At 51.4% G+C, this 10,193-nt stretch overlaps 1 protein-coding gene and 1 long non-coding RNA gene across 8 annotated transcripts; one reads left to right on the top strand and one right to left on the bottom strand.

The window, feature by feature from the left end:
- The first annotated feature begins 3,504 nt into the window (after nucleotides 1–3,504).
- CYBC1 (cytochrome b-245 chaperone 1) lies at nucleotides 3,505–9,616 on the top strand. Of its 7 annotated transcripts, none has more exons than XM_086356783.1 (7): nucleotides 3,505–3,575; nucleotides 4,601–4,729; nucleotides 5,543–5,584; nucleotides 6,419–6,492; nucleotides 7,048–7,144; nucleotides 7,711–7,855; nucleotides 8,234–9,616. In XM_086356783.1, the coding sequence occupies exons 2-7, from the start codon at nucleotides 4,645–4,647 to the stop codon at nucleotides 8,352–8,354; spliced, it is 564 nt and encodes a 187-aa protein (XP_086212909.1). In that variant the 5' UTR covers nucleotides 3,505–3,575; nucleotides 4,601–4,644; the 3' UTR covers nucleotides 8,355–9,616. The 7 variants fall into 7 exon arrangements, with proteins under 7 accessions (XP_086212909.1, XP_086212913.1, XP_086212908.1 ...); XM_086356787.1 differs by having other exon boundaries at nucleotides 8,179–9,616; XM_086356782.1 differs by having other exon boundaries at nucleotides 3,505–3,588.
- Nucleotides 4,779–6,062, bottom strand: LOC147351301 (uncharacterized). The gene is made up of 2 exons (XR_015147381.1): nucleotides 5,138–6,062; nucleotides 4,779–5,002 (listed from the first exon to the last, which is right to left on the bottom strand). It is a non-coding gene; the product is annotated as an uncharacterized LOC147351301 (long non-coding RNA).
- Nucleotides 9,617–10,193: the final 577 nt, after the last annotated feature.

The following is a 10,193-nucleotide window of genomic DNA, read 5'->3' as shown; positions in this document are numbered from 1 at the left end:
TGAAGTCCATGCACCGCAACTGGGGAGTCTTTGTGACTCAAGGAAAGATTCTGGATGCCACAACTAAGACCCAAGACAGCCAAATTAATTACTTAAAAAAGAAAACATTTTCAATTATCACCTTAAATAAAAGAATTTAGGTTGTCACTTATATTTTGTTAATGTTTTAAAACTATAATGCAATATCATCATGTGTGGAAAAGGCAAGTTACAATTACTTAATTTCATCAAGGGGTTTCCCAGGTGGCTCAGATGGTAAAGAATCCACCTGCAATGAAGGAGACCCCTGGGTTCTATCACTGGGTTGGGATGATCCCCTGGAGAAGGGGAAGAAAGTGAAAGTCACTCAGTCCTGTCCGACTCTTTGTGACACCATGGATTATACACAATCCATGGAAATCTCCAGGCCAGATTACTGGAATGGGTAGCCTTTCCCTTCTCCAGGGGATCTTCCCAACCCAGGGATTGAACCCAGGTCTCCCACATTGCAGGGGGATTCTTTACCAGCTGAGCTACAAGGGAAGCCCAAGAATACTGGAGTGGGTAGCCTATCCCTTCTCCAGCAGATCTTCCTGATCCAGGAATCAAACCGGGGTTTCCTAGATTGCAGGCAGATTCTTTACCAACTGAGCTATCAGGGAATCCCCTGGAAAAGGGAGTGGCTACCCATTTCAGTATTCTTGCCTGGAGAATTCCATGAACATAGAAGCCTGGTGGGCTGTGTGTAGTTAGTGTCCAGGTTTCCCCAAAGGTCTCTTCATTTTAGTTTCAATCTGGATCTAAATAAGGTTCAATGTTTTATTAGTCTGTATTTCAATTGGTTTGTGTGTTTCTCTTACAAAAATTTTGTTTCTAAAAATAAAATTAGTCTCACTTAGTTAAATATTGTATAGGGAGTTCCCAGTTCTAAAGTTTTGGGGGTTTGTTAAATCTGCAGGTTCCATTCACATACTCCTATCTCTCCTTGTATATCATTGTTAAAAAATCAGGTTGCTCCACGGACGGAGGAGCTTGGTAGGCTACAGTCCATAGGATCGCAAAGAGTCTACATGACTGAGCAATTTCACTTCTCAGATTGTTTGACTGCAGGGTTTTCAGCAATTGCTGACTGCATCCATGTGGAGTTCCTCAGCATATCCTTGTTGTGAATTTTCAGTAAAGTGTAGCAGGATCTTAGTTCCTGGACCAGGATCAAACTTGTATCCCCTTTATTGGGAGCACAGTCTCAACCCATTGGACTGCCAGGGAAATTCCAGGGAAAGACTACTTCCTAGGTGGTATTGTGAAATCCCATCAGGCAGTTCTAGTGCCTGTCCTTTTGTGATGTTAATTTTCAACCATTGATGAGATGGCCTAGTTTCATTAGGTTGATGTTTTAATCCTATCATTTCTTTATTTATTAGCAGGACTGCTTCCATAATGAGAAATTTCTCTTATCCACTATTTGGTTATTCTGTTGAATTCTTCTGACAACACTAATAGTCTCTCTCCTTTTTGATACATTTCCTTGTACAATTCTTACTTTAGACCTGACATCAATCTCACTGGAGGCACTCTGCTACAAGACCACTTAATGGGTTGCTGGGGAAGGTGGAGGATACTGGGTACAGCTGGCCAGTGTGTACCGTAAGAGCTGAACACTAGAGAAACCTTGTGCACTGTGGATCCAGGACAACAGAACCAGACCGAGAAGAAAAACTCTTCCTCTTGAAGTGTCTCCAACACCTTCCATTGACAAAGCTTAACATCATGCCAGAGAGCACAGAAAAAAGGGCTCAGATGCATTTTCATAGAATGGGCAATGCAGTTTGAATTTAAAACAATTGATAACTGGAAAAAATGTATAGATTTTATTCACTCAGTCCCCTATTTATGGATTTTGTATTTATTTCCAGTCTTTTGCTCTTACCTGTATTCAGCAGGGTTTTAATCAAATCAGCCATCATTTGTTCTTTCACTTAACATTAATAGAAAGCCAGTGTAGGCTTCATTTTTAAATGGCTTGTCCTCTGGTACAAAAGATTAAATTATGTCAAGGACTGCAATGCAAAGTGGAATTTTCTGGGTATCAATTCAGTTCTCCTTAAATTCTAAGGAATTAAGATCACAAGCAGAGAGGACTTAAAGGAGGTGCTAAGCAATTCAAATAGACCTTCAAGATGGCATGTGATTTTACCTCAGAAGGCATTTCAAGGAAATGGAATGTGGGATGAGGCATCAGATCAGGGAACCTGCCACATTCAGGCAGAACCTACTTTTGTTACAGCTCAGAGCTTAAATTCTCTGGGTGTGGTTCCCAGAGCAGCAGGCACTAGCATGAGTACATTTCAAGCCCCATCCATTGCTGAACAGGTCCAATGGTCTGTGTTTCAACAGCCCCACCAGGTGATTCTGAACCACAGGCAGAGAGTACATAGAAACTGGTGAAATAGAAAAGTCATCCCCCAATTTTTGACATCGTGCCTATATTGGTAAAACATCTAGGGTTAGGCATGCCCATGTGTGTATATTTCTTTATACACTGTGTATAAATCTTATGTAAATTATAGGACACATGAGAATAGACATAAAAAGATAAAATAAGTAGGAATACAAGCTCTAGTATGTTCTTCCAGCACACTATAGATCATCTTGACTGTCCCAGTTTGGAGGCCACTGATGCAGGCAGTGGCTGTGTGGTGGAGGCTCTCCTGTTTCAGGTAGAGTCCTTCTGTAGTGGGAAATAGGCAAATTAGGGTCCTGCTTGGAGCCTCATCTGGGGGCCGTGGCGGTACATTATGAGTGTTTTACTGAAGAGTGGAGCAGGGAGGCCACCTAAGCGGGCATTTCAAGGTATTCCTGGAGAATACGATCTCTTACTACAATCCTCGTTCCCCAACAATGGGGCAAGTTTAGGAGGAGCAGAAAAACTGCCCTCACGAAAATGTGAATTTCCCAGCTACACTGAGTTTTTTGGGGGGTCAAAGATCTCTCCCCTCCTCCACAGTGCCTTGCAGCGCTGTGCAGATTTTTCAACCTGTTGATACACTTACTGGGTTTGCAATTCAATCTGCAGAGCAAGTTGGGAGAATTCACATTTTTACAATAATTTTCCAAACCACGAACAACTATTTTAGTTCTATTTTAATGCTTCCCATTAAAGTTTTTACAGAATCTACCCTAATGTTTGTATCTGTTGTGAGCTTAAATACATACTTAACGTTTTCTTACCATCTTAAACGGCTGTCTCGTGCTTACAACTTCACCTACCTCTGCTGATCTTCTAAAGACTGCAACCCCAGGCGCTCTGTGCTGAGCGCCGGGGTGCGCAAAACCCGCGGCAGCCTCCGCAATCGCTACTGATTGATAGCCAACCTCATTCTAGAACCCCGCCAGTCCTCTCCTCTCGAGGGCAGAGTGGAGGCCCCGGAAGTGAGGACCCGTGCGCCTCGCCCCGCCCCCGAGTCTGGAAGTCTACTGTCCCATCCGCCCCCGCGGGTCCGGAAGTCAGCTGGTCCCGCCCCCAGCTCCGGAAGTTGGAGGCCGGCGGGTTTTGAAGTCTTGCGGTCCCGCCCGTCCCGCCTCCGCGCCTGCAGGTTTGTGTCCGAGGTGAGCGCCGGGACCGTGCCACGGTTGCGGTTTGAGGGGCACGGGGTGTGCTGAGGGGCGGCTCCCGCAGCCGAGGTCCTTCCGGGAGCGCGGTCTTGGGACTCGGCCTGGGTCGATGCCCCGGGGGCCTGGTAGCGCTCGAGGCTAGAGGGGTGCACAGTGTGGCCGCAAGGTCAGTGGAGAGTGTCCTAAGTGGCTCTTGCAGGTGACAGGAGTGATCTCGCCCCGCGGGCGGCCGAGTCGCCTGTGGAGACAGGCGAAGCATGTCAAGGGGAGGGAGCCGGGGATATCGCAGGATCTTGGCTTCGTTTGTGTGAACTGAATCCACTCTTTGTTGTCAGAAATTTGACTTAACTTTACAAAGAATACCTGAAAAGCTACCCAAAACGGGGCCCCTGGAGCCAGCGTTTTGAACGTATTGCATCGTGCAGGGCAGAATTCTCCACTGATCAAAGGGAAGATCAGTCCCCTTTGCTGACTCGTTCATTAAGCCGGTGCTCCTGGCCGTCCAAACCCTCCGCTGGGTGCGGACTGTTGTCTCCGCAGCTGCAGGAGCTGACTTTTTCGGTCAGTGCCTCTCATCAAACCATGATGAGACTTTCAGTTCTCTTTTTCATAGGCCTATACAGGGAAATGAGGGTGTTCTGGTACGTTCTGATAGGGTGCCAGAAGTTTGAAGGCTGCTGGGGGCTAACGGTTTCCAAGAGACTGAGGTTTCCAGGTAGGAAGTGGACAGGTGATGATCAAGTGTTGATGCTTTGTGAGCCAGAGCAGGGGACATAGCCCCAGTGCAACCATTACATCTGTGCAAAGAACCTTCCTTACAGAGGACATGGGTCCCTGGGGGGTTGATTTGCCTGACCACAGAGACTGCAGTCAGCACAGGCTGACTGGTTCCTGAACCTGTGTGGACCTTGTTAGTGGGCAGCTGGGTATCTTGTCCTGGAGAGGAGCTGGGTTCCTGTCTGTTAGCAGTGGCCCAAGGGCTCCAGCTGTCTGTGTCCTTCCCCAGGCGCCCTGGTCTCCTGTTGAAGGTGGTGGCAGCAGGTTTCAGGGATGTATATGCAGGTGGAGACACGCACCAGCTCCCGCCTCCATCTGAAGAGGGCTCCAGGCATCAGATCCTGGTCCCTGCTGGTTGGTAAGGATGTTCATATTTCTCAAGTTAAAAATCCAACTTTAAAAAAGGATGAAGATTAAAATTTTATTTGGTTCTACTACCCCAGGAAATAGCAACTATTATGTCTTTCCAGCTTTTATCCTTTTCGAGTGCTTGTACAGATGGTCAGTCTTGTGTTTTTTCACCATTTAACATCCTTTGGTTAATAGTCTCCATGCTCCTGTGAGGTCCCTGTATTTCCTTTTTTGCTTGCTTTCATACACCCAGTCTCCTGTATATGATTTAAATCAGGGCCTGTGTGATGGAGACAGTAAGGAGTAAGGGTGGGGAGGCCCCTGGTCCTCTATCCCTGTCAATCCCCATTGCCCTGCACTCCCTGGGCAGCTGCACATGTCGGGAACTGAGGTGCGAGGGGAGGTGCTGCTACACCTTCGGCAGCCTGGCTCTGGGCCTTCTTTCCCGGGACTCTTCCTGTTCTGTCTCATGCGGGGTCGGGACTCTTCACCTGCAGTCTTGTCTTCATTCCACACAATGTGGTGTCAGTGGGTGAAACCCACATCAGGTTCCTCTTTCTGGTTCCCCTGTCAGCGCTGGAACCTCAATAAAGACATGTGACCAGTGAATACTGTGACTGATGTAGAACATTTTGGTAAACAGACTTCCTGGTTGCTTCCACAACTTCTGAGCCTGGCGGTTTTCTTACCCCCTGCTCCCTGCTCTTAGCCATCCCTGGCAACAGGAAGGGGCTGCTTACTTGGGTCTGCGGGTCCTGGGAGGAGGTGGTCTCTGGGCTAGTGGTGGCCCAATGGGAAGGTACCTGTTTTCTCCCCACAGGAATCTTGTCTATCGGCCTGGCTGCTGCCTACTACAGTGGAGGTGAGGAACGTCATCTGCCCCGCCCCACCCCTAGGAGCTTCCTTAGCTGATTGGAAAATAGAGAAAAAAAGGAAACCCTGTCATTTGTAATCTGACAGGCATGATTTTGGGGATTGCCCCTGCCTCTAAATGGGGCTTCCCTGGTGGCTCAGATGGTAAAGAATCTGCCTGCAGTGTGGGAGACCTGGTTTCTATCCCTGGGTTGGGAAGAGCCCCTGGAGAAGGGAATGGCTACCCACTTTTGCCTAGAAAATCACTTTTGCCTAGGAAATCCCATGGGCAGAGGAGCCTGGCAGGCTACAGTCCATGGGGTCATAAGGAGTTGGACAAAACTGAGCAACTAACACTTTCACTTTCTGCCTCTAAATGGTTTGCAGGCGTGGTCTCACCTTCGTGTGCTGGTGTGTCCCCCACAGCTTACATTCATTTACATCAGCATTTTCATGTCAAAATGTTCAGAAAGGCATTCTCATGTCTGCCTCAGGTCTTGTGGCAGGTATAGTCTATGCTTTCAGCAGCTCCCTGGAAGTAGTCCCCCATCTCTGCTCTCACACCTGGTGCCATGATAGTAACCTCGAGGAGTCACCCAGGTGGAGAGCTGAGGGCAGAGCTGGTGGACCACGTCCTGTCCTGTGTGACAGGGCCTACAGTGCCAGGTGGCCTTGGCAGGGGTGGGGTGTCCTTGGAGGCATGGGCAGTCAGCTGGGCCCCCAGGGGCCACTCCTGCCGAGTGTCTGGGAAGCAGCTGTTCTGAGAGGAGGCACCCTGTGCAGGCATGTTGACTTTTGCCCCCCTGCTACCTGCCCATGGCTGTCTCCTGTGTTTGCTCCCCAGATAGTCTGGGCTGGAAGCTCTTCTACGTCACGGGCTGTCTGTTTGTGGCCGTGCAGAACCTGGAGGACTGGGAGGTGAGGCTGATGCAGGAAGGGTGCCCAGGCTTTGGGGCTCCTGGGTTTCCCTGCAGGGCTCGTCAAAGGAAGAAAGATTCCAGGGGCCTAATTCCCTCAACCCATCCTGAAATGTGAGCCCAGTGGTCTCTGGCCAGCTTGACTTGGCCCCTGGACATTGCCTATTTGTGACCATTTGTGGGCCACACAATCTTCTGAAGCTGCTCTCCTAGAAGTTCTCCTAGAAGGGCGAGCCCACCTCCCTCCTGTCCTTCCTCACGTGCCTTTGGGTTGCCTGGCTCCAGTATTGCTCTCTGCCCTGTTCCCTCATTTGATGACCTTATCCTCAGTGCTCACCTCTCTCAACTGTGGAGAGAAGTACCTGCTCCTCTTCACACCTGAGATCCTGGAGGGGTCTGGCTGCAGGGGCCAGGGGTTCTGACTGGGATGGGAAGGGAGAGGGCTGCCTCCTTGTGTCTGCTCTGGGGAGGGTGGGGACACAGTTGGTGAGTTCGCGTGTATTGGACTGGCGCACGGGCCAGCAACCAGGTGACTGCCTTGTGGCTGGCGTTCTAGGAAGCCATCTTCAACAAGAGCACCGGGAAGGTAGTGCTGAAGACATTCAGCTTGTATAGGAAGCTGCTGACTCTCTGCAGAGCAGGCCATGACCAAGGTAAGGCATGGGGCATGAACAGGACATGGGTTACTCTGGGGTGGACGGAAGGCAGTGAGCGTCTGCGTGACCTGGAAAGGGGAAGCTGGCTGCTCGGTGACCAGAGCTGTGTCCTGCCTCATGGATGCTGTGTGTCCCCAGATGTGCCCTGGCCCAAAGAAAATTGCCTGGTAGCCCCCAGCTCAGTGACTGGCCACTAGAGACCAGGAAGGCATTTTCCAGCAGTTGAGGAAAATGAAGCAGAAAGCTGGGCAGTCCCATGCTTAGCCAGCCCCTGATGTGTTAGACAGGTGGGCTTTTCAAGGCAATAGGCCTGCTGGATGTTCCCTCTCACTCAGACTGGATGTTAACCGGCAGTCACAGGACCCTGTGCTGTGGTCACTTCCTATGACATCTAAAGCTGGGTCCCGGCATCCTCTGGGCCTCCGACCTAGAGTGACACGCACTCCTTCATGACAAGCAGGCTCTCACCCTCTGCACTGTGCCCCCAAAGCCACTGTGTCAGCATCCAGGCGAGAGGGGCAGGGTGGGAGGGGACATGGCCGCTGACCTGGCCCCGCCCACAGTGGTGGTCCTGCTCAGTGACATCCGGGATGTGAATGTGGAGGAGGAGAAGGTCCGGTACTTCGGGAAGGGCTATGTGGTGGTGCTTCGGTTCGCCACAGGCTTCTCCCACCCTCTCACCCAGAGTGCTGTCATGGGCCACCGCAGGTAAGCCAAGGATGGGAGACGATGGGTCAGGGCTGCCCACTATGCCCTTGCCTCCAGGCAAGTGGCCCTCATAAGGGACTGTGGCAGGGCAGAGGCTTCAGGAACATGGAAGAGGTGGGGCTTGGGGGGACAGGCATGGTACCACCTGCTAGGTGGTATCAGGGGTCCCTGCAGGGACGCAGAGGGGAGGGGCACATCAGGGGTCCCCAGTGGCAGAGAGGCCTGGGCTAAGGTCAGGTGAGGGTGGGGACCGGGTAAGGTGTGGGGTCCTGGAGGGCAGTTCCTGTGAGGAGGCTGGCGTGGTCTTCTGGCTCCTGCTGGAGGCCAGGACCTCTGCCATGGTGACCTGTCCTCCCTCCTGGTGCCGGCCTGGACCAGCGATGTGGAAGTCATTGCCAAGCTTATCACTACTTTCCTGGAGCTGCACCGCCTGGAGAGTCCTGTGGAGCTGTCTCAGAGCAGCGACAGTGAGGCTGACAGCCCCGGAGACCAGAGCTGACCTCCATGGCACCCCTCAGCAGAGTTCTGATGGGGCCCCGGCAGGACTGATGGGCCGCCTGGGAGTCTTCCTCCTCGGCTCTCGGCTGCGTCCCTGGCAGCCCCAGGGCAGGACACTCAGCCATTCCTGCTGCTTGCTTCTGTCCTCCAAGTGAAACCACAGTGGGACCTTGTCTGCAGACTGACGTGCCTCTTCCTGGAATCAGCCCACTGGGGCAGTAGCCTGGTGTGGACAGGCCAGACCTGCTAGCCACGTGGGGCTCAAGGCCTCTGAAATGGGAAGGACACCCAGGGTCCCAGGGCACGAAGCATAGGACTGAGCTCTCTGGGTCAAGGTCTTTGCCAGGACTCAGTCCTGCAGGTTACAACAAGCTTTCAGCAGGCAGATGTGGGGCCTGGCTGGGTCAGCCTCTGAGGATGCTGTCTCCGCCTGTTCTGTGGATCCCAGCTCCTTCCCTGCTCCCCATGTTCATTCCTTCCACTAGCCAGACATTCTCAGTGGTCAGAAGTGAGGTGCTCACCCGTGAGCTCCTGGTGCTCAGGGTGCATGCCAAGGGGCCCATTTGATTGGTGTGCTGTTGCCATAGTGAGGCCTCTAGAACCCCAAATGGCTCATCTCAAGTCCAGATGAGGCAGGAGACAGATGCTGGCCTCCTGTTTGCATTTCATGGGGCAGGAAGAAGTGGGCTTCAGGATGTATACATATAACTAGCCTCCTATTTGCGCTCCAGAATGGAAGTAACAACAGGGTAAATAGCCAGTGTTTGTCTCTTTTAAACACCTTAAGGTAATAATCATGCAAGGACAAAGGGGCAAAACCCTGTTTTGAGTAAAGGATTAAGGGATGTCCACTCCTCCCTCTTTTGGGACAAAGGAGACACTGCACATACACAGAAAGGTCAAAAGTCAGGGGGTTAAAATTTGGGATAATGCTAGGCCGTAATGAGTCTTGCTCCTCCCAGAAGCCTTCAGTTGGAGATTCATCTTGGCTGAGAGGTGCATGCACACCCAGGGGAGCATCTCAGGGTAGGTCAGGTGTGGAAAAGAAACCAGATAACTGGCTGAAGGTAAAGACCTGGAAGAACTGACCTATATAAATGACTTAACCACCCCTTTCCAGTGCTCCTCCTAAGAGGGATGCCCACACCTGTTCTCTCTGGGTGTGCATCTCTGCCTTGCTTCTCTCTTAACAAACCAGTTCTCTGTGTGCTCTTCCGCTCGTTGTTATGCTAAGTCTCAATAAACTTTGTACCTGCATTAACAGTTTTTGCCTCCTTGATAAATGCATTTTTCACCAGAGGCAAAGATCCATGGAAAACCAACTTCTAGCCTTCTAGCCCTTGCCGGTCTGATGGCCAGGATTGCTGGCTCTCATCCAGGATATCCAGGTTCAGTTCTGGGCAGGAAATTAAGATCTCACTTCATACCACCTCGCACTGCTGCCTTGCCCAGATCACAATCAGGATTGCAGCTGGGCTCTCACAGGGAGGATAACCTCCTGCCCCTGCTCCCAGTGTAGGCAGAGGTTTTCTCTTCTAGCTTCTAGCAGCATTTAAAAACTTGCACCCATCCCTTGGAACCCGTATTCCCAGCTTCTCTCAAACCCTGGCGGTTGGGCCTGTTTGTATGTGGCCAGAATGGGCGAGGCTCATGACTGCCCTTCAGCAGGGCCTGGGCAGCTGGCTGCAGCCACCCCCATGGCATCCGGGTGCCAGCCACACTGACCGTCACCTGCACTGTTGGTTTTCTTCTGCGTTCTCTGAACCCAGGTCCCTCCAAGGTACAGCATGTGCCAAGAGCATCTCTGGGGAAACCCACAAGGCTTCCACACTGGGAATGG

The sequence above is a fragment of the Bos grunniens genome, chromosome 19 (genome assembly GCF_055505025.1).
Source record: "Bos grunniens cultivar Pamir isolate PY7600 chromosome 19, Bosgru_T2T1.0, whole genome shotgun sequence".
Classification (NCBI taxonomy): domain Eukaryota; kingdom Metazoa; phylum Chordata; class Mammalia; order Artiodactyla; family Bovidae; genus Bos; species Bos grunniens.
Note: the sequence above shows the minus strand (reverse complement) of the source record. Positions and strands in the feature narration are given on the sequence as shown.

Bases quoted from the DNA above. Each gene is read 5' to 3' on its own strand.
- CYBC1 (XM_086356783.1), top strand. From the start codon at position 4,645: ATGTATATGCAGGTGGAGACACGCACCAGCTCCCGCCTCCATCTGAAG. The intron at 6,493-7,047 runs GTGAGGCTGATG...CTGGCGTTCTAG, and splicing joins AGAACCTGGAGGACTGGGAG to GAAGCCATCTTCAACAAGAG. The intron at 7,145-7,710 runs GTAAGGCATGGG...CCCCGCCCACAG, and splicing joins CAGAGCAGGCCATGACCAAG to TGGTGGTCCTGCTCAGTGAC.